General features: G+C 33.3%; 3 protein-coding genes across 4 annotated transcripts; 2 read left to right on the top strand and 1 right to left on the bottom strand.

Annotated features, from left to right (window-relative positions):
- Positions 1-684: 684 nt before the first annotated feature.
- On the top strand, positions 685-8,007 carry LOC102587137 (nucleobase-ascorbate transporter 6). 2 transcript variants are annotated; one of them, XM_006344966.2, is made up of 15 exons: positions 685-933; positions 1,225-1,398; positions 2,355-2,452; positions 2,569-2,742; positions 3,122-3,222; positions 3,623-3,698; positions 3,797-3,856; positions 3,948-4,132; positions 5,945-6,041; positions 6,396-6,482; positions 6,677-6,735; positions 6,819-6,910; positions 7,032-7,109; positions 7,197-7,357; positions 7,480-8,007. In XM_006344966.2, the coding sequence occupies exons 2-15, from the start codon at positions 1,308-1,310 to the stop codon at positions 7,696-7,698; spliced, it is 1,578 nt and encodes a 525-aa protein (XP_006345028.1). In that variant the 5' UTR covers positions 685-933; positions 1,225-1,307; the 3' UTR covers positions 7,699-8,007. The 2 variants fall into 2 exon arrangements, with proteins under 2 accessions (XP_006345028.1, XP_006345027.1); XM_006344965.2 differs by lacking the exon at positions 685-933 and adding an exon at positions 950-1,144.
- Positions 8,008-18,537: 10,530 nt separating this feature from the next.
- LOC102586791 (uncharacterized) lies at positions 18,538-20,011 on the top strand. The gene is made up of 3 exons (XM_006344964.2): positions 18,538-18,954; positions 19,054-19,199; positions 19,684-20,011. Exons 1-3 carry the CDS (start codon positions 18,627-18,629, stop codon positions 19,771-19,773), a joined length of 564 nt encoding a protein of 187 aa, XP_006345026.1. The 5' UTR covers positions 18,538-18,626; the 3' UTR covers positions 19,774-20,011.
- A 2,633-nt stretch (positions 20,012-22,644) lies between these two features.
- LOC102581947 (pentatricopeptide repeat-containing protein At2g20540-like) lies at positions 22,645-26,674 on the bottom strand. Its single transcript, XM_006345123.2, has 2 exons — positions 24,111-26,674; positions 22,645-23,303 (listed from the first exon to the last, which is right to left on the bottom strand). Exon 1 carries the CDS (start codon positions 26,595-26,597, stop codon positions 24,921-24,923), a length of 1,677 nt encoding a protein of 558 aa, XP_006345185.2. The 5' UTR covers positions 26,598-26,674; the 3' UTR covers positions 22,645-23,303; positions 24,111-24,920.
- Between the last annotated feature and the right edge of the window lie 377 nt (positions 26,675-27,051).

Genomic DNA, 27,051 nt, shown 5'->3' with positions numbered 1-27,051 from the left:
TTTTCAAAATTATGAGACTTATTTAACTATTTTCTTTATTTTAAATGTCACTGATATTTATCAAAATTTTGAAGAAGAAATGAATTCAAGAAAAACAAATTTTACTATTACATAAATATAATCGTCTTTTTTTAACCTAATTGAAACAAGATAAAATATGGATAAGATAAATTAAAAATTATGTTGTACTACTATATAGTATATAATTTTTGCTGACAGAAAATCAACCGACAGAGAAGGGGGACAGTGGTAAAACGATAATGCTTGTTTAATAAAAAAAAAATTAAAATTGGTAAACAAAAATTCCTTTGTCATAAAATTCTTTACTCTGTATTATATAATTTCAGTATTTTACTCCTGTAATTCTTTATTTGAGGTGTCAATCCCTTGGAGCGCATGTTTGTTGACCAATCAACAAGAAAAAAATAAACAAATGCTCCTTCAATTTATTTTTACTTGCCTACTATTTAAGAAGATAAATACTCAAAACTTAATATTAAATATCAATTTAATAGAGATAATAAAACAATAAATAAATATATCAGTTTCTTTTAAAAAGTATATGTCAAATTTAATAGTGGCAAATATTAATCAACATTAATAAATGTGTTCTGATCGAGAGATTCTTCGAATTTATTCATTTTTTCTAATTTTTGAAACAGAGAGATAAAGGAGAAAAACAGAAGCGGTGTTCAAAGTTGGGGGGTCTATTTCTCTGTCATTTTATTACCTTTTTACATTTTTGCTCACACATTCCTATATACTGACTTTCTTTTCTTCCTGTTTTGGACAATTCACAAAAGCAACAAATACAATCTTCTTAAAGTTGGTCCTTTTTTTCTTCGTTGAAAATGATTAATTGAAGTGGGGTCTGTGATTAATCAAACCTTAATGCACTATACCTACTTCAAGAACTTGTTATATACAACAAAGGTAGTTTTTTTATACTTTCTTGTTCTTCTTATACTGTCAAAACATTCTGTTACAGTTTCATTTGCTTTGCATTTCTTTTTTTAATAAGAGTGAAGGGGTGTGGTACATACATGTGGGTGTTGTTGTCACTTTTGTGTGTGGGTTCATATATGAGTGATTGAGCTTTTTGGGTACTCGAAAAATTAGTCTTTTCTGAAATCTTGCTTTCTAGGTACTCAAAAAGCTTCAGTACTTTTCTTTTTTGTTAACTTTTTTTATTGGTTTTTGAGAGATTTATGTGTCATTGTGCAGATTTGGGGTTTTGCAGTTTGCACCGCTAATTTAGTGAGGTGTTCAACTTAGAGAGAGAAAGAAAGTAGTGGAGAGAGAAAGTTATGGCAGCAAAGTCTGATGAACCAGCGCCACATCCACCAAAAGATCAGCTTCCTAATGTTTCTTACTGCATTACTAGTCCTCCTCCATGGCGTAAGTTCTCAATTCTCTTTTTCTTTTTTTTAATTTTCGAAATTCGGGATATGGGAGGGGATTACAAGGTAGGAAATCCAACACTCAGGTGCAAGTTTCAGGTAGCGAATCAACTGAGCTACTAAGATTCTTCCTAAATTTTGTTAGATTGCTTTGTTCCATCTGTTTTTTTGGCATTGTAGAATAATCTTCTCTTTTCTTGCTTGGAGCATATGGGGCCTGGTTTTCCTGAACTCTGTTCTTTTATCCCACGGGTTTTACTATTTCTCATTGAATTGATTCATAATGTAATGTGTGTTGTTGTCCCACAGGCTTTACTATTTCTCAGTGAATTGCTTCTTTATGTAAAATATGTGTTGCTGTATTGAGCATAAACCTAATTGCTTTTGTTTCAAGTTTTGAATTTTCTCTTTTGAATATTCTGTTTTTTTTCTTGTTGACAAATTCACGGCCCAATTGTGTTATCGTGTCGAATTCGTGGGGTTTAGATGTTATGCTGGCGAATTGGGATCTAGAAGCTGGTTACATAAGAAGTAGCTTGTGTGCACTCCTTTTTTAATTCTAATTGTTAAAAGTATATGATTATTTTTCCCATTTAGCCTCATACTACAATTAGCTGTAACTAATGGCATTTCTTATTATATTCCTTATGTGTGAAAGTTCTTCCCTTGTTTTGTGTGTGATTAGTATTTTTTATGCTATCCTTTTCTGGTCACACGGGAAATATCAAGCAGACTTAGTAGAATTATTGTGTCTGGTGGGCTTATTGTAGAAACTATTGTCTCGGTGACTGATTTTGTAGTAATATCTACTCAGTTAAATAATTATTTCTTTTTGTGCTGCTGATCTTGAACAATTGTCATATAATACTTCTCGATATCTTTTTGTATGTTGTTGATTATTTTCTGTAATATGGACTGTGGACTATGGTGATTTTGTCTAATTGTTGAATGCAGCTGAGGCAATCCTTCTAGGATTTCAGCATTATCTGGTTATGCTTGGTACCGCAGTTATCATTACTACGGCTCTGGTTCCCCAGATGGGAGGAGGAAATGTGAGTTCTACTGACACTGCAAAGTTGTTATACTGCGTATTATGATTTTTTACTTTTTTTTTTTGTTTAAAAGTAATGCGACAATACTAAACAGAATATTCTCTTCCCCTATGCAGGAGGAGAAAGCCAAAGTTATTCAGACAGTGCTATTTGTTGCTGGGCTGAACACCTTGTTGCAATCTTACTTTGGAACTAGACTACCAGCTGTGATCGGAGCGTCTTATACCTTTGTTGCACCTACAATTTCAATTATCCTTTCGGGACGATGGAGTGACCCAGACCCTGTGTCGGTTAGTGTCTTCAGATGCTGATTTTGTCCTTTGTTGTTTAAATAATGTTATTTTAATCAATTGAATGTTAAAAAGGATAAATAATTGGAATCTTGGTTTTGTGATGAAGTTCTCTCGTAAGTATCACAGTCAAATCATGGAACAAAAGTTTATCTGTTTTATTCTCTTTAAGCTAACAACTTGAGTGCCAAAATCACTAATGCACAAAACCCACAGTAGCTCTGGAAACTAGTAGTCAATTTTCCTCGAAATAATTCTTATTAGTGCACTCTTTTAATTTCTGTATAAGATGTTTAGGCATAACTTGGACTCATCCACTTCATCTTGATGATATTCTGTCTGTCCTAATATTAATGTTACATTTTCTATTTTTTGTCAGAGATTTAAGAAGATAATGAGGGCCACCCAAGGTGCTCTTATTGTTGCTTCAACAATTCAGATTGTCTTAGGCTTCAGTGGTCTCTGGCGCAATATTGTGAGGTTTGTTAGTATGATAAGATTTATATTCTGCCATTTAGTGTCAATGTATTTCCCTGACCCCACTTGTGGGATTTCACTGTGGGTATGTTGTTGTTACTGTCAATGTATGACTGGTTGATGTTATTCCCTATGTCCAGACAGACTTCTGATCTACTTCCTATTATGTCAATATGTGTCTGGGAGATGTTATTCCCTATACTAGATTTCTGATCTAGTTCCTGCAATTTAATAAAGCACTCTTTTCTACTCCTGTTATGTTTCGTTTTTGGGATTGAAGATCAAGTATTTGCTCAATGGGTTAGTTTTGGTGGTTCACTGCATCATGTCGATTGTGTCATCATTTTGTGTCATTGAAGTGAAACTAGCTCTAATTGGCATTTTATTTCTTTCGATTATTTAGGTTCCTGAGCCCACTTTCAGCTGTTCCTTTAGTTACTCTTGTCGGCTTCGGGCTTTATGAGTTTGGTTTTCCTGGGGTAAGTAATGATGTAGATGCACCTTTTTTCCTTTTTGAACGTCTACTTGTTTGCTTCTATATAATGCCGAAATGTTGACTATATCCTATATATTTTAGGTTGCCAAATGTGTTGAAATTGGGTTGCCAGAGCTGGTCCTTTTGGTCATTTTCTCTCAAGTGAGATGCTTTATCAAGAAATATATCCCTATCACTTTATGTTGCTTTGAATTGTAGCATATAAGAAATGTGATTTTGGTTGTCATTACAGTATTTGGCTCATCTGATACGCCCAGGGAAGCACATATTTGATCGGTTTGCTGTTCTTTTCACCGTTGCAATTGTATGGATTTATGCCCACTTACTTACAGTGGGTGGGGCTTATAATGATGCTGCACCAATGACCCAAGCAAGCTGCAGAACTGATCGTGCTGGACTCATTGATGGTGCTCCATGGTGAGTGCTTTTCTCTTCCTCACCCCGCATCACTTGCTTCTGCATTAGGGCCTTGTCATACCTTCGGAAATTACATCACATTTCCTGTTGTGGGTCCAAAAAAAGGATTTAAAAAATTGGAGCTTTTTGTTGAAGTTGAACTTTTAAGTAGTAGGTGGGTCTCATGTTGCAAACTGGGTAGAATACAAAAGTAGGTAGAATAATTAAGTTCAGACATATTGACGATCCAACTGAAGCTGAGAAGTGGGTGGTCAAATTCGATTAGCAATTTCCTGATCTCAAGATCATCTTGATTGTCATACGAGCTTACAACTTCATCAAACAACTCAAGAAATAGCTCAAAAACTTGAGTTCGAATGAAAAACAGAACTTTCCAAATTCAAAACCATAGACCATCACATTTTTCAACTTTTTTTGTCAGTCGCCGCCTGAAAGTACATATATAGACCAGGTAGGATGAAAGTTTAGTCACCTTGTCGGGTAATTAGAGTCATAACTAAGCTTTCAACAATCAGATTTAAAATTCAGGATTATAGGTGTATTGGATTCTTCTTGCATAACAGAGGCAGGAATCATATATGGATTCTGTCAATAAAATCAATATAGATTTTGTCAGTCTTTGTCTATATCTACGCTGAAACTTCAAATAATGAATAAAAATATCAAAATTTAGATATACGAAGAAGTTGAAATCATCATATTCCTATTGAAGTTTTGTGTGTTTGGGTTCGTGGTGATTATGGCGACTGTATGTAGATAAAAATTGGAAGATATGATTAATGGCTGACATTTGGGATGGTGAGCAACATATTGGATGGTGAAGGAAAAAACACTTGTATCCGAGTGTGCTTGCGCAAGACATTATGCAGATGTTATTTTATACCTAGAGATGGATTGCTAGGTTATTATTCAAGTCGAAACTTGAGCCGAGGTTATGCGACTATGTGAGCATAGGTTTGTTAATAATCAAGCTCAAGAGGGATCTCACACTTGGCTCATTTAATGCGTAAACGAGTTCTGCGAGCTTTATTCGTGAATTGAAATAAACATTCTATGTTGGGACAAGAGGGTAGTTTTGTAACGTATGTGGCAACCAGAAACTTCGGAATAATAACACTTCGATACATGAGATAACTTCATAATCAGCTTCTAATTCCTAGGTTTTAATTGGCCTACATACTCATGTACTTCATTCTTGTTGTGTGATTTAACGTTAAATCACCTTATTAGATTCCATCAGCAGGAACACTTGAGAAGATAAAATGTGACTGGTACATTCCCTTATGTCCTCTTCGCCATAGTAGTTACAATTGGAAAGTGCTTGTGCCCTATTTATTGCTATTTATTTTTTACTTTGAGCATAATTGGAAGATACAACATTGAAATTGCAATTTAGGAAACTATGCAGTTAATAAGTACCCTGACTAGCTTGTGATTAAGCCCTAGTTAATTTATGTGCAAGTTAATAAGGGTGGGTGTTTGAAACTCACCTACCTGATTTTTGTGCTTAGGAGTAGATACACCGTCTTTTGAAATCAGCTGTTAGTTTTCATCGTTGTACTACTTAAAGCACAAATAGTTTACTGTTTTCTCTACCTGCACTTCTTCAATGGTGGTATTGTTCTTGTAACACATGAGATGGTATTTTTCTGCTTCAAGCTTTCAATTTACTTGTTTACATTTGATTCCAAGTTCTTCTGTAGTTCAGAATGCATTTGTTTGGTGCATTCAAGTATCGCTCAACTATAAGCAACTTATAATGTGTAACTATTGATGATATTATCCTCTTGTTGCACTGGGTTTTGTTCACAGGATTAGAGTTCCATACCCCTTCCAATGGGGAGCACCTTCATTTGATGCTGGTGAAGCATTTGCTATGATGATGGCTGCATTTGTTGCTCTTGTTGAGGTTCTATTTTTTTACCTGCTTGACGTAGAAATTTGTGGAAATTGTGAATGCTTTACACTATCTTATTGGATGTTTTGCTTGTTAGACAATGTTGCTGACTGCATAGAATAGGCTCAATAAATACTATATATGAGGCCCTAATTTTCGGGGCAGATATCTAAGAGTTGCTTCTCAACCTTTGTCTGTTCTTTTCTTTTATGGCTTCCCTGCTGTGTTTATGCCCGTTTTGCTCCTTTTTAGTTCTGTTGTTTCTTTGCGCACTTCTTCTGATTGCTAATTCTTATGAAGAAACAGATACTTGGGTTAGACAAGTCTGGAAGCAACACCCTTCTGATAGTTGCTTTTGTTTTTCAGTCCACTGGTGCCTTTATCGCAACTACAAGATACGCAAGTGCTACTCCATTGCCACCATCCGTACTCAGCAGAGGTGTAGGTTGGCAGGTAAAACGGCATTTTCCTAGATCATACCTCCCACACCCTTCCCTCCCCATTCTTTAGCATAACACAGAACAGGAATCACGAATAATATCATCTAGTTGACATGGGTCTTTACTTGCAATTGGCATTTAACATTATGGGGAGGATTGCCCAACCAATCTCATCAAGTTACAAGTCTTCTTTTGTTTGTATCTCAGGGAATTGGCATTTTACTGTCTGGGTTGTTTGGCACTGGGAATGGATCTTCTGTATCTGTGTATGTCCAGACAAATTCTTCTGCTGAATGATATACTCTTGTTACAATGTTGATTGAAATGAACTTTCTTTCCTAACATGCAGTGAAAATGTGGGTCTTTTAGCACTGACACGTGTTGGTAGCAGAAGAGTAGTTCAGATAGCTGCGGGATTTATGATTTTCTTTTCAATTCTTGGTAAATCACCTGCTTAAACATTCCCTTTGAGAAAGACGGACCTATTGATAAAGTTGATAATCCACTATCCCCTCCCCTTCTTTTTCCCCTGTGGTTGTCTTGACAACACGATTGTCTTCAGGAAAATTTGGAGCAGTCTTTGCTTCAATACCAACATCGATTGTAGGTGCTTTGTATTGCATTTTATTCGCTTATGTGGGTAAGTTTATCGAACCAAGACATCCAACAATCTCTGATCCATGTTATTGATGAATTAATCAGTTCTTATGTCGTCTGTCCTTTGCAGGCATAGGAGGCTTAAGCTACCTTCAGTTTTGCAATCTGAACAGTTTCCGTAGCAAGTTCATACTAGGCTTCTCGATCTTTCTGGGTTTGTCAATTCCACAGTACTTCAACGAACACACAGTTATTGAGGGTTATGGACCTGTTCACACGAGTGGACGATGGGTATGGCAAATTGACATTAGCTCCTGAATATCATAATCATCTCCAATTATTTTCTTGTATTTTTAGTTCTAGTCATGTAAAAGAGCTTGCTGAGAAAAGTTGCATGCTTTGTTATTCTTCAGTTCAACGATATGGTTAACGTGCCATTCTCATCGGAAGCTTTTGTTGCGGGTATCCTAGCTTATTTCTTGGACAACACAATGCACAAAAGGGATGGTCAGGTAAGGAAAGACAGAGGCAAGCCATGGTGGGACAAGTTCAAGTCTTTCAAGACGGACACGAGAAGTGAGGAATTCTATTCCCTCCCATTCAATCTCAACAAGTATTTCCCATCCGTGTGATCGTCTCGTCCTTTATCATGAAGATAGAAGGGTCATATACTCATATGCGATATCATCACAAGCCCTTCAGAGCTGTGTATTGGAGCGCATTAATGCTGCGCCACCAATTTGCTTTATATGTATCTGCTACTTCCCAAAGGTATAATTAAATAGTCTGACATTTGTTAATTGTTTTCTTTGTTGTAAATCCAAGGTTATATGTACTATGAATAGTAATAGAATAAGCTTTACTGCTTTCAAATTGTAGTATGCTGATTTCAGTAGCATTAAGCTTGTTGGATATGAGTTAGTATCAAGAAGATTTTGTTACTGATGCGGAAGATTGTGGCTAAACTAGCAGATAATCTCACACAACACAAAGCAAATAGCGAAGAAAAATAACGCAAGGAATTAGTATAGATTCATAAAATTCAAGACACAAGCAACAAGTATTATTTCATTATCTCTGTCAGATGTGAAGGGAAAGCTTTACATATGACCATATAGTTGACAACTTAGAAAGAATTACTCACTACATAATCCTTATCAATGTTTGAAATTGCCATAAGCTTTATGCATGATGAAGACAAAGGAAATACTGTAGGAGTACTTTTATGACATTCTAGACCAATTGTAGTGTTTATTCCTGAACTTTTGACCTTGCTTGTATCATAGACGACAAAAAAACTTCAAGTCTAATTTTCGGACCACCCGTTTCCAAGGTCGATGAGAAGAAAATTTGCACACTCTTCGCCGAGTTTCTGACATCACCATTGATTGATTGTGGTTAGCTGATGAGATTAATATAGAAAGGACAATACGTGTAACATATTCTGTTTGGTACGCGCAAACTGGAAGATAGGTTATGTAATTCATGTTGATGTGATTTTTGGAGTTCAAACCCAACCTACTCGAAATAATGGGAGTTTGTTATTTTATGGACAAAAATGTCAAAGATGGGCCATGTGAGCCATGGTTCATGGCTGAACTTAGGATAAAAGTCCAAGCATTACAATTTTCAAAGTCCATAATACATAGTGTTAAATTTTTATTTTTATTTTTTTTATGTATATATAACTCATATTAAATTTCTCTGGCTGAACCCCTAAAAGTCCCGGCTCCGCCAACCACTTGAACAAACTAATTACTAATTAATTTTAGCAAATCCCTTAAGTTTAGGGAGGGCATAGATTCAGCCAACGTAGTGATGCTGAATGTTGACCATTTACCACTAACTTAAGGTTATGATATTCACTAATGCTGCCAAATATAGATATATAAATACTAGCCCATTTTGTTAAGTTGGTATGGGACACAAAAAAGACTAGAGAGAACTGGTTTCGAATTTTATTTTAGTTCAAAATCAATTTGAAACTGCATGAGATCCTCTTTAGCCAGGATTAATTTGTCTGATATGATCAGTAATTTCTCTTAGTTAATAAATAATCAGAATTAGTGATTGATCATGTTTTAGAAAAAACAACCTTGTTAACAATGACCAACTACATTTTAAGAAACTGATTAACTTACTAATCAATTAATAATGACAATCAGAAAGACCAAAGAACAATTTTATCAAATTTAGTGGTGCTATTGCTATTGTAGTGCTTAAAGCTGTTTTGATGGGAACGCAGAATTGGTCCTGCCTAGAATGTCAAAATGCAAAGGTACTAATACTGGGCCCATAAATATTAGTGCTCTTACCCACTACTAGTACTTGAAAAAGAAATCAAATTATTTGTCATCCACTAGTTTTTTCTTTGCAGTATTCTGTTTCAATTTATGTGATGATATTTGATTAGATATTAAATTTAAGAGTGAAAGGTGGACTTTTCAAATTTCTCGTCTATAACAAGTTATAAATATATGTACAACGACAAGAACATCCTGTGAAATTCCATTGGGGAAGTTATAGATATGTATAACTTCATTAATTAAGGGTATAATGAAAATTTTAAAGATAAACTCTTTGTAAATATAGAAAGGTGACATTTTCTTTAGGATCAACTAAAAACAAAAGCGTATCATATGAATTGAAACAAAAAAAGGAAGCAATTGGAGGATATAAACGTTGGGTTCATTTATAATAGAAAGCTCAGGATATTCGATTAGGCCATAGTGGTTTTTGTTACAACTATTTTATACTCAACTTTAGATGGTGGTGCAAGAGACACTTATCAAAAAAGGAAAAAAAAACAGTTCATTTTTTGCTGTTAAAGGGGTCATTCCAAAATCAAATAAAAATATACTCCCTCCTTCCATTCCTATTTAGTAGTCACCATTTTAGATTTCACGTCCATTAAAAATTAGATAAATTTAATATTGTACCTTTATTTAGTGTTCTCTTAAAATCAAGTTTTCAATCAATGTACATTAATTAATTTATTTTGGTTAACTAATTTAACCAATGAATATGAATTATTTCCTTAGTTTTCTATGTGGTCAAATGCATATTTTCAATGCTAATAACTCTCAAGGAACATATATTTTTTAGTAAGAATGACATATAAATATGAACGGATAGAGTAGAATCTCACCAAAAGGAGTTTTAATTGATTAATTTCATAGATACAACTCAAATTTTATTTTATTGCATAGAGGTTACTTATTTTTTATCGCAAAAAAATTCACTCGACTTTATTCACAAAAATTACTAAAAATGTAACTAAAACGACTCAATTTTGCCTAAATATCATAGAAACTCATTGAGGAAATAAAGGACACATTTTATGTGATACTTAGACAAAGTTGATCGACCTTTTGGTTACAAAAAAATTATATAATGACTTTCTATGATATACTTAATTTGGCAAAGTCGAGTAATTTTGTAATTACAAGATATTTTAGTAACAATAATTTAGTTAGGAAAAAGGTAATTTAGTAACTTTGTTGTAATAAAGAATGTCATTGTATCAAATCTTATACTATTCGATGTGATATATTCTTCGGCCCACAAGATGTTAATTGGGTCAGAAGCAATTTTACGTGATTTATTCCTATTTTCAGGTTTGAATTTTCCATATTTTAATTAATTATGCATTTAATGTAGCAGAGAAAATAAAACCTTTCAAGAGTCAAATATTGAATATTTTCTGCATCTTGGAAGATATGTGTTGCCTTCACAATTAAAGTTTGGAAGGACATTCTCTGTGCTTCAATTGGAGTGTCACACATCAAATAATAGTCTTGTTTCTTTTGAACTTGTCCACACATAATTCATCATTTAAAATTTAATGAATCAAAATGAAGTTTTTTTCTCAATTTAAATTAGTCGGTGAAAAAAATAAATACATATAAATATTTTATATTTGATTGTTGGGTATACGACTGAAGTAGGCCAAGCACACTTGTATCGGCCCCAATCATGGTTTGGTCCAAGTCAAGTCAAACCTGATTTTAATTTAAACGCTTCCATTTTGAGAGATTTTAATAAAGTTGCTATATATAAATATACAGTAACTTCTTTATTTTCATAGAACCTACAATATAATAATTGTGGCTTTTACAATTATTACACTGTAGGTTTTATGAAAGGCACAAGAATTGTCTACCAAGAATAATAGAAATATACACATCGATCTCACAATCAAGCAACACAAAGTCGGTCAGAAAGATAAACTTGTCCATCTCCACTAGGATGTCATACAATATCCCTACCAGCCTTTTAATGGATCGGTTCTCCATCAATAGTCTCATGGTTTTCGGCTTTGGATCATAAAGCCCAAGTTTCTTGAAAATATTCAAGGAGAAATGGTCTGATGGACCTTGAACTTGTATGAGTTTGTATTGTAGACCCTTCTACTTAATCTTTTGCCAACTGAACCCTTAAACTCAATTAAAATGAGATTTTTAAACCCTTTGACCGTTGATCAAGCTTATGTGACATTTATTTTGCTGACTCAATTATAGTGCATGGTATCACACATAAAAAGGCGAGTGAAAGCAATTAATTTGCTTTAAAAATAAATAAATAATAAAAAGAAAAAAAGGAAAAAACAAATTAAGCTTCCCAACCCCTCCCTCTGCATCTCTGCCCATTCTGTCCATTGAACCTCCGTTAATGATTAGGTGTTTTGGTGAGTTATAGCAGTGTCAATGGGAGTTTCAGATGTTGAACAAGAAGGCTGATTTTGCTCCGGTGGTTATGGGTCTTCTATGGTGGTTATGTGATGATTTTGCTTCGGTGGCGATTTTGCTCCGATGGCTTGCTTCTCCTAATTCTATCCATAAATTTCTTTTTTCTATATTGAGATCTGGGTTTGATTGTGCGTGGTCTTATTGTTCGAGCCTTAAAAATCTACCATAAAATCCAATATTAAGAAAACATTGTCTGCTCATATTAGTTTTGAGATTTGGGTTTGACTTGTGCTTTCTGAGCTTCATACTCATTTTTCAAAGAGGAAAAAAATTAGGAGAAGGGAGATTGTTTTGTTAGTCTATATAGCACCATAACAATTTAAGAGTGTTCAACTAAGCTATAGAAGTGGAATTTGTTGAATTTGTGTAGCTTAAGCATTTTAGGCGGAAACTATCAATGAATTTTTTTTTGATTTTTGTATGCTGTATTTACTCGATCTGTAGTAGCTTGCCCAAATTATCAATTGAAATTGAAGTTAAAGGAAGAAGGAAAGTGATTCAATCGGATAATAGCTATGTCTCACTAGATAATTTGAGAGATCAATTTTGGGTTTTCATTTTTTGTCTCTGCGTTTGGTGGTTGTTGGTTGAGGGAGGTGGAGAAAAAGTGAGAGAAATAACTATTTTGTTTTATTTTTTAAAACATAAAACTTATTATTTTTTACCTTTTATTTAAGTGTTTTTTAGTTAATAATTTAAAAATAATTATGACATGGCATTAACATATATGATGTGGATATGACATGTCATTTATGTTAGGGAGAGTGAACTACACACATGGCTGGAGGGGTTCAAAAGTTTCATTTTAATTGAGTTTAAGAGTATAGTAGGCAAATGATTAAGTAGAAGGGTCTAGAATACAAACTCATACAAGTATAAGGGTCCATTGGACCATTTCGCCGTAGATATATATACAAATACAAATGTACAAAATATATATTCTATGTGTATGATATACTAAAAAAAATATATGTTTATTTTCTAGTAGGCATATTATTTTGGTGGGGTTTTATACAATATAAAATTGGGAAAAGAACACTTGTATAAAAAAGGAAAACTATTTATAAGTGATTATTTTTTACTTTCATATCCCCTATTTTTTATTTACGAATGTTTACTGTTCGATACCATCATAGTATATGGTATCAAAGAGGAAGAAGTAGTGTTTCAGTGAAAACACTACTTAGTTATTCCTTGGTTATCATTTGAGTTGTATATATATATATATACACACACACTATGATGGAATCAAGGATGAAGAACCCGTGGTTCAGTGAATAGAATGTGTTTATTTAATATGTTCTTTAATAATTATACAAGTAATATATCGAGTTTAGTCGGAGGACCACGGATTCGGGTGACCCAATTTTTACACATAAATTCGCCATTATATATATATATACACACACACTATGATGGAATCAAGGATGAAGAACCCGTGGTTCAGTGAATAGAATAAGAAGGCAGTTGGGTAAATAATTTGAGTCATGAATCTAGCTAATCAGGATAAATATATTGGCTTGAGTCTAATTTAGATAAATACTTTACCTAATGAATCCAATTTATGTAGTTTTCCATATTAAAATCCATAATAATTATACTACACCTAACAAAAAATAAATAAGGCTTCTGCTTTTATTATTTTTTTCGTCTCATTTGGGAAAAGAATTTAAAAAGAAAAGGAATAAAGAAAAAGAAAATAGAAATAAGAGGAAAGGGTGTGTTTGTTATGGTGGATTTTTTTTCTTTCAAATTTCTCATGTTTATATAGTTGGTCATAATTTTTCTGAAAATATAGCCTTTATGAAAATAACTTCCTTCAAATTGAGGAAAATGACTTTCCGATCAAAATAGAAAAAACTCAATGTCATAAGTAGCTTTTCACACAATTGTCTCCCGAACCCACCCCAAACTCTCACCAGCTCCCCTCTCCTCACCCTCTTAATTTTTATCTAGATTATATATAAATATATTAGCACATCGTCTCTAATCTTTTAGAAAATCGGTAATTATGTCACCCAAAGAATGCTTGCCAATAATCAGAAATTAAGTCTCGTTCAAAATCTTGATCGATGCTGGAATGTACTATTACTGCCACCCTTGTGGTACGTACAGGCAGACTTTGTACGAACATATTAGCTTTATTCTACAAGGTCAATATGCAGACAAATGCTACCTTGTTCAAAAACTTTGTTACTTTCTAGTACACCATTTCAATTAAAAAAAAACATCAGAAAAGATCACTTTATTATATTTTTTGCACTAGAAACATCAAAAGTGGAAGAACATATATTAATTATTAGGAAAATTTTTGTGATTAAATAAGAATAATATATAATAAGAGATAGTGTGATCAAATCATGATATACTGAAGGGAGAAACAAATTAAAGGAGCACCATGAATTGTCATTCGTCGGATGTGAAGACATATAGAGGATTTTGGGCAGCAACTTTGATATTCTTTGTTCTCCCTTTCTTGGGTTATTGACACTTCATTTGTACCTTCTTGTTTCTTTCCATTTTCCAACCACCAATCATCATATACTATTTTACTTTTTTTCTTCATCACAAATGGAGGGGTTGTTACTTGTTTGTTGTTAGGTTAGTAAAACACGATTTGACTCCATTATTTTTTACACTTAATTCATCTTATCATTCGAAAAATACAAAAACAACTTAATTTTGCATTCCCGTGAAGATTCCTAGCTCAGATAACATATATCAAAAAGCATATGCAAAACTACTAATACTATTGGTCGTAAAAAAGATAAAGAAGTACAGACCGTCAAATTACGATCGACCAAACTAAATTTGCCATATTAAGGAAAAACATGCACTAGCGTCAAAGTAACACCAAGCCTAACCACTCAACTATCTAAGTAACTTTCTGTCCTAATTTGCGACCTCCAAATCCTCATATCTCCTCGGTGAACTAAAAATATGTCATATCCGTCACATCCTCTAATGAGCTGATCTCCCCAATATTTTTCGGTCTACCTCTACATCTTCTAGAACCACCATCGTCAACCTCTCACATCTTTCCACTGGGGCTTCTCAAACTATATATTTATATGTTTTGATTTTTTTTTAGATATATACAAAGCAAAATTCACCGACTAAAAATTCTGAATTCGCTACACGTATATTATATGGTCGGCTAATTGATTGATTTTATGTTTTGAGTAGGACATTCACAAGGACGATCAATATGTGGATGGATTGCAACCATGCATGCAATCAAAACTTGTTATCGCTTATCATCATCTTTGTCAATAGTCAAAAGAAAATCTATTTTATCATTAATGTGCAACAAGCAATGAATTAATAAACTCATTGAATCACAAGCATGAAGAAAGCTAGCGCATGAGTGATGATTACAAATTAAAGAAGCCCATGTATTACTATTTCAAGTACTTAGATATTCATTTTTGTCAAATTAAAAAGTTACTCACTATCATTTGAACAATTGATTGTTTATAACTTTCACAAGCACTTCATATTTGAGATAAGCTCCAATCTATCTTTTGTTGAATGTTATTGACTAAAACATGATAGCATTGGTTGACCACTTTGCCATATTTTATACTCCCTTCGTCCCAATTTATGTGATACTTTTTGAATTTCAAGATTTAAATAACTCTATTTTTTTACCGTAAATTTTTTATATATCTTTTAAAAAATTTAAAGATTTCATGCACAAATTTTTCATCAAACTTAAACTGTTTGATTCTCAAAAAATGAAAAGTGCCACATGAATAAATTGGGAAATGGGAGTAACTATTTTGGTCAAAACGTAACCTTTAAGGTGAGTGGATCAGGCCAATGAATTCCAATTTCAGCATGCTTTCTTCATTCACACATTTCCACAAGTCTTAAGGTTCATTTTTTCTTGAATTCTGACGAGTTTTTAGGATGACAGCTAAGAAAATAAAATAAATATTATATCTAGATGATAAAATGGTATTCAGAATTTGTCTCCATCGACATCAATTGATGAAATTTATATACTATGATATGGAACCAAGTTGAAGCGACATGATAATTATCTTTATAATTTAAGGTTATCTTTGCTGTTACAATATACAGTTAACATGTAAAATTCTATTTGTTGGTGAAATAAGAGTGCACGTTACCCTAATCAATAAAATATTTTATTTTTAGAAGAACAAAATTTTGTTTCTTGACTCAAAATTGATTGGTAGATGTGAAGTCTTGGTTTGTTGGTATGATATCAATTTTATACATTCTTAGATAGAGAAATTGATAGAAGCTGAATTAGACTTATTGAGAAACCTTATCTTTTCTCCAAAAAAGAAAGATAAGAGGTGTTAAGAGGCGGCAGCAACAACGACAATATATATTCAGTATAATTGTATAAGTAATCTTCGAAGAGAATATATATTCCATCTTTCGTGGAGTTAAAATTTTTACTAAAAAATATAAAGAAAAAAATTCATGATAAAAGATAAAGAGGTATTAATGTGTAATATATATATACATAATATATTTTTCGACGAATGAATATCAATTGACAGTACCCCTCAATTACATATGGCTTTGCCATTAATATTTGTGGTCTTACTCTTATCTTTTACAAATAGAGAAATTATTTCTAATATATCCACGATATAAAGAAGATGGACAAAAGGCGAAAAAGAAAGTTTTATATTGTTGTATGCTTCTTTTAAGGGAAGCAAAATTGGAATTAGGTCAGAAAAGATAACAGAGGTTGCTGAGTGAAAAAGAAAAGAAAAAAGAAACTGATTACGACCAAAAACAGTGTCTCATATTTGCACGAGCAAAGATATAGAAAAAGAGAAAGACGAAACTATTTTTTAATTCACTTTTCCCTTACTACTAGAAAAAAGATTATTTTTTTCTAAAAAATAAAATAAAAAATGTTTTATGTATAGGATTCACACGCGACAAGTACTTATGAGGGTTGTTTGGATTTGGTGCATGCTTCTTGTGTGGATTGTTATCCCCACACTCATGAGAAAACTCTTTCTATTATTTTCCCTTGAAATTTCACGTTTTTAGTTTTTGTTTTGTTTGGTGAGTCATGCCAAACATCCCCTATCGTCTCCATCAATTTTCTCATTTCTCTCTTTATTTACCCACCTTTGTACTTATTGCGTGCACTTCAATCCCCAACGTCAAATATATATTCCATCTGTTTTTCTTTTTCTTAAATAGTAGATATTTTGATTGTTTTAATTTATATGACAAATTATCTTGATTCATCTTTTATATAATTAAAAAAAAAAAAAAAATTAAAAAGTGCGTGAAGTATTAATAAATATAAATAGTAATGTTATCATTAAGTGTATTTAGAATATGAATATGAATATTCATCGAGTGCAATTATAGAGGATATTGTTGGAATTTTTTTTCTTAGTGCCAAGATTTCATTTTTTTTTGATTCATTTGTCATCGAATAATCAAATCGAAGTCTGAAGTTGATATTTACAAGGTAAGAAATAGGTTAAATATTTTATTGAATTAATGAACATGCTTATTTAAAAGGCGATACGACGCCCACAGCTTTTAAATTCTGAATCCTCTTAGGACAAAATTTTAAACTTATATTTATAATTTAAACTATAGTAGTATTTATGTAATGATGAACTCATGACAATAAAATATTTTACAAGTAGAGTGTGAAGAAGATAAGATGTATAAAATTTTTATGATATAGAAAAATTATTTGCGATAAATCATTGACTTTATTACATTCATGTTATTAAAATAGAATAAAAATTTTAGAATTAAAAAAAAGTATCACGTGAAGCGAAGTGTAGGTAAGGCATAGTACTATCCTGTTGTTACCGGCTATTTTGGATAAGAATATATTTGGTGTTCAATTCGAGTACTTGGAAGAGTTGGCGCGTCAGCTGAGTTGATAAAGCAGTAGATCGAAGCATAGTGGTAAAAAAACTTTAGCAGTAGAATGACGTAAAGCATTGTGTCTGTCCTCTTTTATTTCCGGTCTGATCGGTCGAGCTCTCGTAATCGATCGCTCATATGTCCATTTCATCTTCTCTATCGTGACCAATTAAGGTTGTGGTGGATGGTAAAAATTTTCGTATAGTTATTTTTATTAAAAAATATTTACTTTTATGATGAATTTTTTTGATGTAAGTTTAAATTTAATAGGCTATAAATCAAATATCGAACATTAGAAGGGACCGCAAAAGAGCAATACTTTCTCATTATTCACATCACTTCCTTTAAGCACTACTCTATTGCGTGCAGAACAGCTGGTCCTTAAAATCTTCGTAAAACGTATCTTTCATTATTAAATTAAGCAGTTCGAAATTAATCATGTTTAGGAATTGATTAATTCAATTCTTATAAAAATTTAATGAAATTAAACGATGAAAAAATGTTTCAAATTTGTTCCTAAACTATCTACTTCGCTTAACTTATACTCACCGTCTAAAAATTTGGCCACACAATACATTCACCGTCACTCTTTAGTAAACAGGATTTTCATTACTTCCGCATATGATGACACTTATCATATACGTTTAAATCAGTTACGGGACAAATTATAATTTATAACATTTTTTATTTTAATTTTAAAATATCAAATTATTGAAAATTAATCGGAGGAAGTATTAATTTGATTTTATTTACAAGAATATACGTTACATATGGGGGTGGTGGGTGGGGTCAGTTAGTGGGTGAGTGTGGCTATAAAGAGACCCCTGCTGTGCTTCGTTATCTCCCTTCACTGCAACTTCTTCTCCATAAAAACACTTTTTTAGAGAGAGGAGAAAAAAAAAAAGGCTTTCAGTAAATTGAGAGAGATGGGGAACTGCCAAGCCATTGATAATGCTACTTTGCTTATACAACACCCAAGCGGTAGAGTTGACAAACTTTATTGGCCTGTCACTGCTAACGAAATCATGAAGATGAATCCCGGTCATTATGTTGCTCTTCTTCTTACCACCACCACCTTGTGTCCGCCCACTAATCCTTCCTCCGCCACCGCTTCCACCGCCAAAAAAATTAACAGTGCCACGACTAATAACGGTGGAACTAATAATATGCCAGTTCGTATAACGCGTATTAAGCTTCTCAAGCCAACGGATACGCTTGTTCTGGGTCATGTTTACAGACTAATTACTACTCAAGGTTTGTTCTATCTTCGAATTTCTGGTTAATTGAGGAGTAACGAACTAATTTAGTGTACTTAATTACTGAGTTTTATAATGATTGTTGATAATTATGCAGAGGTGATGAAAGGATTATGGGCTAAGAAGTATTCGAAGATGAAGCAACAGCAATTAGAATCCGGTGACAAGAGTAGTGAGAAATCAACGAATTCACACTCTAAAAATGGAGTTGTTAGAAGATCTGATTTGGATAACTCCAAACAGGTGATTATTTTTTTTCAAACTAAAATTTTAATTTCACCTGCTTCTGAAGATAAGAAGAAATTATTATTTAAAAAAAAAAAAAAAGAGGGAGAAGGAAACAAACGATTGTGGTGCATAATTTTCTCAATCAACGCCGAATAGAAACGAAGAAGATATAAAAGTGAAAAATTCAGCTTGTTTTTTTTTCCTACTTTCAAAATAAGAGAAAAAAAAAAATTATTTTTTAAAAAAAAAAAAAGAGGAAGAAGGAAACAAACGATTGTGGTGCATAATTTTCTCAATCAACGCCGAATAGAAACGAAGAAGATATAAAAGTGAAAAATTCAGCTTGTTTTTTTTTCCTACTTTCAAAATAAGAGAACAAAAAAATATAAGCGTCAATTAGAAACCGTATATGATTCGAGGAATTATACCATTATTGCATAAAGAGTGTTAGTACAAAATTTTCATTATTTAATTATGTGAATGTAATTTATTTTTCCAGGTGAAACAAGAAAAGCATAGGAGTTCAACAGGTGCAAAACCAAGAACATGGCATCCCAAACTCCACAGCATATCAGAGGCTACAAGCTGAGATGAATTTGATTTGTGTTATGAGATTGTGGAGTAGAGGAAGGACAAAATCACTTCCACCAGGAAAACAAACAACAGATGGGTAGTTTTTCCTCATCAAATTAGAGTTAATTAATGACATGTACAGCAAATATGAGGAAGTAAAAGAAAAAAAACAAAAAAACTCACATCATGGCTCAACTTTTGTAATCATTTGGAAGGCCTTCTTTAATTGAAAATCATTGTGGGCTTTGTTAGGATCGGAGCACCAAATTTTATTTACTTATAATTTGGATTCTAATACACTTCCAACGTTTAATGAATTACTCCATATGATTTGCGTTTGACTAAATCAGTTGTACGAATTAATCAAATTCTCTTCTTCTTTGAGATGGGTAGGTATGTGAATAATAAGAGATAGAAGTGAATTAAGACGTTTGAAAGTGAAATCAATAGATAACTAGTTGTACTGTTTCTTTTTATAGCTATTTTTTATTGTCCTTTCAATTCCAAGTTTTTAATTTTTATGGAAGTTTCAACCTTATTGACTCGTGGATAGTTACATTTTATACTAGCGATTGATATATAATAATTAGATCGTCAAATACATATAACTAGAATACGTGAACTAGCCAAGTTTTTATTCGAAAAATTATTAAATTGAGTTTTTGTACTATTTGAAATTGAGCAATTTAAGCCTTATAGGTTAAGCTTTTAATCTCATATTACTCTCCCAACAAAGTTCCAACGGGAGTAATGTAATTCTCAGTCATCATAGTCAAAAGTTCCAAGGGTACGTTTGGAGTTATCTTCAAGAATTTGGACACCCATATCATGCTAGGACAATGTTTTCTTTGATTTATCAGAAACAACATTTCTATCTGCACAGAGTAAAGGATAAATTTTGTGTGTTTTCTATCCCGTTTCAGATCTTATTTATGAATTACAATTTACACCGACTATATTGATGTTTGTTGTTAATATAATAGTATACATGACAAGTTTGAACCTTTCTATTCCATACTACACTGACTAAAGGGCTATCTTTTCATTTTGCCTCTCTTTTTTTGGTTGGGTAAACTAATTTCAACTCAAGTTGAATACGTTTACCCAACAATCATAGAAGTATAAATAGTTGCTCCTAGGAATAAAATCATGAGGAGAGGGAGGGGGTATACTAGTGATATAATTCATGAGTGCGCAATGCTTTTAATAAAATCCAACTTTTGTAGCAAAAAGTGAACACACAAGGAAAATGAGAGAAAGAGATAGAAGAATAGAGCAAATGGAAAAAGTAGAGTAAAGATATTAGTAATTGAGAGTGAAAGTATGAAGAAAACACACAAAAGAAAACAGAAAAGACAGCAAGCAAAAAGTACGATATATGCATGCGTGCATTATTATTTGGTAGGATATGCTGAGCTTCATCTATATATCATATATCCTTATGAATGCTTTTTTATTTGCCAAATGAATGGGGCCTTGTTCTAGTCAAACGTCATATATTATTATGAATTATTCATCAAAAAACAAACACATAATCCCATAAAATGCTATACCTATCTAATCATTCCTACGTAGGCTAATCAAATTTCTAGACCTTGGTGGGTGGGTGGGTTCCCTACTAAGAATGGTTCTTATAAGTCTTCATTGGATAAATCATGTAGTAGATAGATAATGAGCCTAGGAGTTGAATTATTGTTAAAGAAATAAAATTTGTTCAAAAGCTAGGGATGATTTAAATCATATTAAAGAGATCATTCATCCTTTCATGATCGATGGGAGACTCTTCAACATGACCGATAAGATATCTTCACAATTATCCTATGTGGCCTTCAATTGCTAGAGTGAATCAGATCTTTCAATGACCAGATAATATAATGCTTGTAATATTTTAAATTTTTACCTATAACAAAGTTGGGTTAATAATATCAATAACTTCGTCTAAACTTTCAAATATTTACACTACTAGTAGGGACTAGGAAGTTTAAAGCAACTACCTTCTTTCAAATTGTGCAACTTTTCTTTTACTTTCAGATCACTTGATAGGTAATTGCACGTAATTATTATATCTATAATAAGTGGAATTACTAGTAACTTAAAAATTAAGTAAGACAAATAACATTCTAAGAAGGTCAAAATTGCACTGATAATTTAAATTTTTCATTATATTAATTATCATTGAATGTAAGTTAAATTCTTCTTGAAAAACCGAAGGTTGTGCCAAATTGGGAACTTATTTTGTAGCCATAGAGAATTTCTCAATTCGAATACAAGGTACTTATCAGATCAAGTTCCTCGGTTACTACTTTAATGGTTTCAGAATGGTCCAAAAGACAATAATAATAATATATGATATATCTGGTCTGATCTTATTAGTAAAGTCTGCGAAAATGTCTAGAAGGCGCGAAGGAATTATTTTATTCCGCAGAGATCTAAGAAGAAATTTCAGAAATTCCTTTAGTTGTTATGATACTTTCACGTATTATTTGGCACATTATACAAAACGATAAGGGCAACCTATTTTCCTATATGATGACGCCCTGTTCCACAAACTTAATATACTAATCACTATCTTAACAAATAATAGCAGCAATAATTTCAAAAAAAACAACAATGCTTTTACTTAATATTCCACAGGCAGGGCATCACTAAGATTATTTTAGGTTCCACTAAGAAAAGAAACCCCATTAGGTAGCATAAAACCATAATCAAATTCTTAAAATGGATCACCCTTGCCACCTTTAATATGGTTGGGATAAACCAGCTCAAAAATACTCTTAACACGATGTGATATTTTCTGTTTTGCATCATCAAAGAATATTTCAACATTTTATTATATGTAACTTGTTTTTTTTTCCTACACACCCAACTAATATGATATATGGTCCTGTTTATATTGAAGGAGCTACATTCTACAAACCCCACTGTGCAAAGAAAAACTATTCTCAGATGCCAATTCAAGTGGGGAAAGTAATTTTCTTAATCATTATATGGCTTACGGCCTGCGGGGTATCTATAAAGTATAGTAAAGTAGCTAGCATTCTTTGTGACAGATATAATGAATGGGACAACAACTGATGAGCAAATTTTTTAAAAATATATTCTAGTAATAATGCTTTGTTCATTTTTGACTTGAAGTAATCATTTCAGTCTTCTTTTGTTGCACTGGAATAAGCCTACATGTGCATAATGTAATGCCTTTCTTCTAGTTTCCCCACAAAGCCATCTTAGATCCTTCTTTTCTTTAACATTTCCCAGCTATCAGCCTATTCCCTACACTACTTGTTGGAGAAAACAAAAGATAGCTTTTCAAAATTGGCTCTTGTGAAATGGTAGTTCAAAAATATTATCGGTTTGATTCAATATTGGTTCAAACACTTCTCTTTTCCGCTTTTTCTTGAACGTCTTTACTTTCAGCTGTTATGATAAAGTAAAAAGGTATAGCGTGGTACCATTTGGAGAGAAATTTAGCCAGCTCTGCCACTGGTTCTTGACCACAGGAACTTGGGCAAATCAAATGCAGATAGCGGCATTAATGTACCTGTGGTCCTAACAAAAAAAAAGTGGAGATCATATCTATTAGTAGGACCTTCATTTGATTTGCAATTTCCAAATCTAAGATGTGAAGAGAACTCGTAGTAATTACTAAGCAGCACGTACGACTATTTTGCATCTTCTACGTCTTTAACTTTTCCACCTATCATTTCAGTGGTACCAGAGAATGATGGTAATGTTATGAAAGGTGAAGGTCCATTAATTTTGGTAAACCAATGCAAGTCCCTAACAATTATCTGTAGTTTTGGTCCAATTGTCCTCTTGAAATCCAATTAAGACATTTACCTCAAAACAAAGGGAGCAATATCTCAATTTGTAAGGTTGCAAATGTTGAGACTAGGCAGCCACATGCCCTTGACCCCTAGATACTTTATAGGAAACTATTTACTGGAATCCTAGAGACCAGAGACCACAAAAGAAAGAGCTTTTAAGGTTGTGGCCTCGGTATAAACCAGACATTCTAATTCAGAACAGCACTCTGCAATTTTCTAATATCATGCCTGAAAATTTGTGGTGAATACACCTTGAGAACATCTGATCAATGTCAAGACAGACCAGAAAATTTATGGTTGGCTTTTGAGATAGTCTAGAATGGGCCAAGTAATGCAGAATAAATGAAGTTATCTGAGATGGATGCAGAAAATCAACAAGCATATATCAAGAACTTATGCTACGAATGATTAAAGTGTGATACAAAAGACGAAATGAGTATGCAAGTAAAATCAAGAGAGAGAGAGAGCATAAGAGAAATAAAGTGCACACATTTTCATTGATTACTTACAAGGAGAATGAACTCAGTACCTAGCATGAATTCCTGGAAAGAAGCGAAAGCATATCCGAAGAGGAATGCAGAAAATGACACAGAAGACATATGAGATTAAGTTCAGGGTAAAGCAGTCGGACTGTGAACCATTGTCACTCGTTAGGCTTCCCAATATAATTGATTTGTAGGAGCTCCAGCCCTCTCTACTTCCACTTTTGTGTAGTTCTGTGGATAACTTGAATACCAAACAACCTTCCATCCCTCGTTCAATCTGATATATCGCGAAACTCATACAATTGAAAAATCCATCATGTCTAGAGAGGTTAACTTTCTGCTGTATCTTATGCATGAGACCTCATATCAAAAGCAAACCCTTCCGTTGGCTGGTATAGTAGATTCCAAATCATTAAAAGATAAAAACGAAAGGAAGCTGACACTTGAGATAAACAAGATAGGAACCTCAGACTTTTAATCTGCCCTGTAAAGTTAAAACCTAAAAGCACAACAGCCTTAAAGATTACACTCTGCTACGAACATTCTTTACAGGTATGAGTGCGCTTTCCCGGAACTGACTACTATGAGTAGTCATCATAAAAATTCTTCTTCTAAAAGTATAAAAATCAGAAGCAGCCTATAAAAAATGGATCTCTCAGTCATAAATTTCAGAAATGGCCTTCAATTATGATTGGCAGTCGCAACAAGTTCGTAACTTCATCATATGCCAATTTAAGTCTCAGAAACAGATTCATGGAACCAAACACTAAACTCTAGCTTTTCACCAAGAAAAGCTGCTGCTTCCTCATTCTCTCGAACATATGCGTGGTGTTAACTGTTAGCAATAATGCCTTCTAGGAGAGCACTATCCAAAGTTCATTTAATTTAATCAGAACTTCCAAAATCTGTGGGTGTAGCTTATCAGCAACGTGAAACTCGTGAACAACACCATTCACCTCAATCCAGCTACATCCAATGTCTGATTGAGTCTTTCTCTGACCCATTGCATTCCTCACTTCAGAAACTTTCTCCCAGTTGCCTAGAGATGCATACATATTAGAGAGAAGTACCTCACTTCCACTGGGTCCATCAGAGTTAAGCTGCTTTATAAAATCTATAATGCTGTTACCAAGGAAAATATTACGATGGATTCTACAGGCACTGAGCAAAGCCCTCCATATGACTATATCAGGTTTTATGTGCATGTTCTTTACAACTCCAAGTGCCTTTTCCAAGTATCCAGCACGGCCAAGTAAATCAACATAACAGCCATAGTGCTCAATTTGAGGTTTAAGTCCCCATAAGTTCTCCATGTTATAGAAGATTGAAGAACCCTCTTCCACCAGACCTGAATGGCTACAGGCATTAAGCACCCCTATAATAGTTACTTCATTTGGATTAACATTTTCATTCAACATCCTGTTAAACACGGTTAAGGCTTGCTCACCAAGCCCATGATATGATAACGCTGATATCATACTAGTGAAGTTGTGTACATCAGGTCTTGGAATTCTATTGAAAATCAATCTTGCTATGTCTATTCTCCCACATTTTGCATACATGTCAATAAGAGCAGTACATATATTTGAACTGTCACGAATTTCATTCCTCTTAATATAAGCAAGAATCCAATTTCCTTGTTCTAAGGCCCCAAGATTAGCACAAGCAGACAGAGCACAAACAAGAACAGCTTCATTAGGCCTTACCTTATCCTCAACAGAGCCTAACATTTCATTCAAATACAGAAGTACCTCCATATACCTTCCGTTTCCACCAAAACCCGATATAATAACAGCCCAAGAAACATCATTTCGCACTGGCATCTTATAAAAGATTTCACAAGCTTGATACATCTCACCATTATTTGCATACCCACATATCAAACTAGTCCAAGAGAACACATCTCTTTCAGTTATTCTATCAAACACTTTGTATGCATCATCTGTAATCTTGAATACCGAATACATATTAATCAACGAATTGCCCACATATAAGTTTGATTCAAGCCCATTTCTCACCACCAACCCATGAACAATTTTTCCATGTACAATTGATTTTTGATGGGCACATGACGTAACAATAAAAGTGAACGTGTACTCGTCCGGAAAAACCCGAATGCGGTGGTCTAAATTCAAGAGTTGGCGAAAAAGACAGAAACTTTCTGAAGAATTTTGGAGTTTGCAGTATACTCTGATCATCAGATTCCATATTAGAATCGGGGGTGAAGGCAGAGGATAGTGAAGAAACAGAAATCTTGCTGAGGTAACTTCCTTGATATGCAGATAACAGTGAATCAGAGAATTAACTAAAGAAGCAGTTGATGAGAGTTCCTGGGTGAGTATTTGGGCATGTATTTGCTTCAGTTGAGATTTAGGTGGACGTTGGTGTAGCAATTTAGACAATTCTTTTCGAGTAGTGTGAATTTTGTCTTGAAAGACGGCGGGAAAAGTGGCTGTTGAAGAACAACAAATTCGACATTTGGGCTTAATAACAGTCATGTGTTTGGCTTTACGCCATGAAAGAAAGCGCATTTGAAGTTTCACAAAAGAAACTGGAAATCAATTGGGAGTCTCAGCTCTAAATATTCAGTGTCTGCACTAATTCTTTTTTTTTTCCCCCAAATTTACAAAATCTCCAATCTCCAAAATTGAGTTTGTATGTATAGGTTTGGGTTACATTTAGACCTAACGGGGATGCAGTATTATGACCAGATAGTTTGATACGTTATTTCGGATTTCGATTTTTGGGTCAGGCCGACAAATAAGTTACTACTATAATGTATCTTGTTAAATTTGAGCAGGTTGAGCAAGTTACTAAAAAATAGATTGATTTTGCAGTATGTATTCATTACTTCGTTTTGATTTTAAGCTTTTCGAGTCCGCCGCCTATGGCTCAACACTTAAAGGATCATGGCTAGTTAGCCATGACCCTAAAATACAGAGGAGTAAAACAGAGTTCAATGGCTAAGCCTTTTTTCTCTGTTAC

Source organism: Solanum tuberosum, unplaced genomic scaffold (assembly GCF_000226075.1).
Source record: "Solanum tuberosum cultivar DM 1-3 516 R44 unplaced genomic scaffold, SolTub_3.0 scf00062, whole genome shotgun sequence".
In the NCBI taxonomy this organism is placed as follows: Eukaryota; Viridiplantae; Streptophyta; class Magnoliopsida; order Solanales; family Solanaceae; genus Solanum; species Solanum tuberosum.
This window is presented reverse-complemented; position numbering and strand designations above follow the sequence as displayed.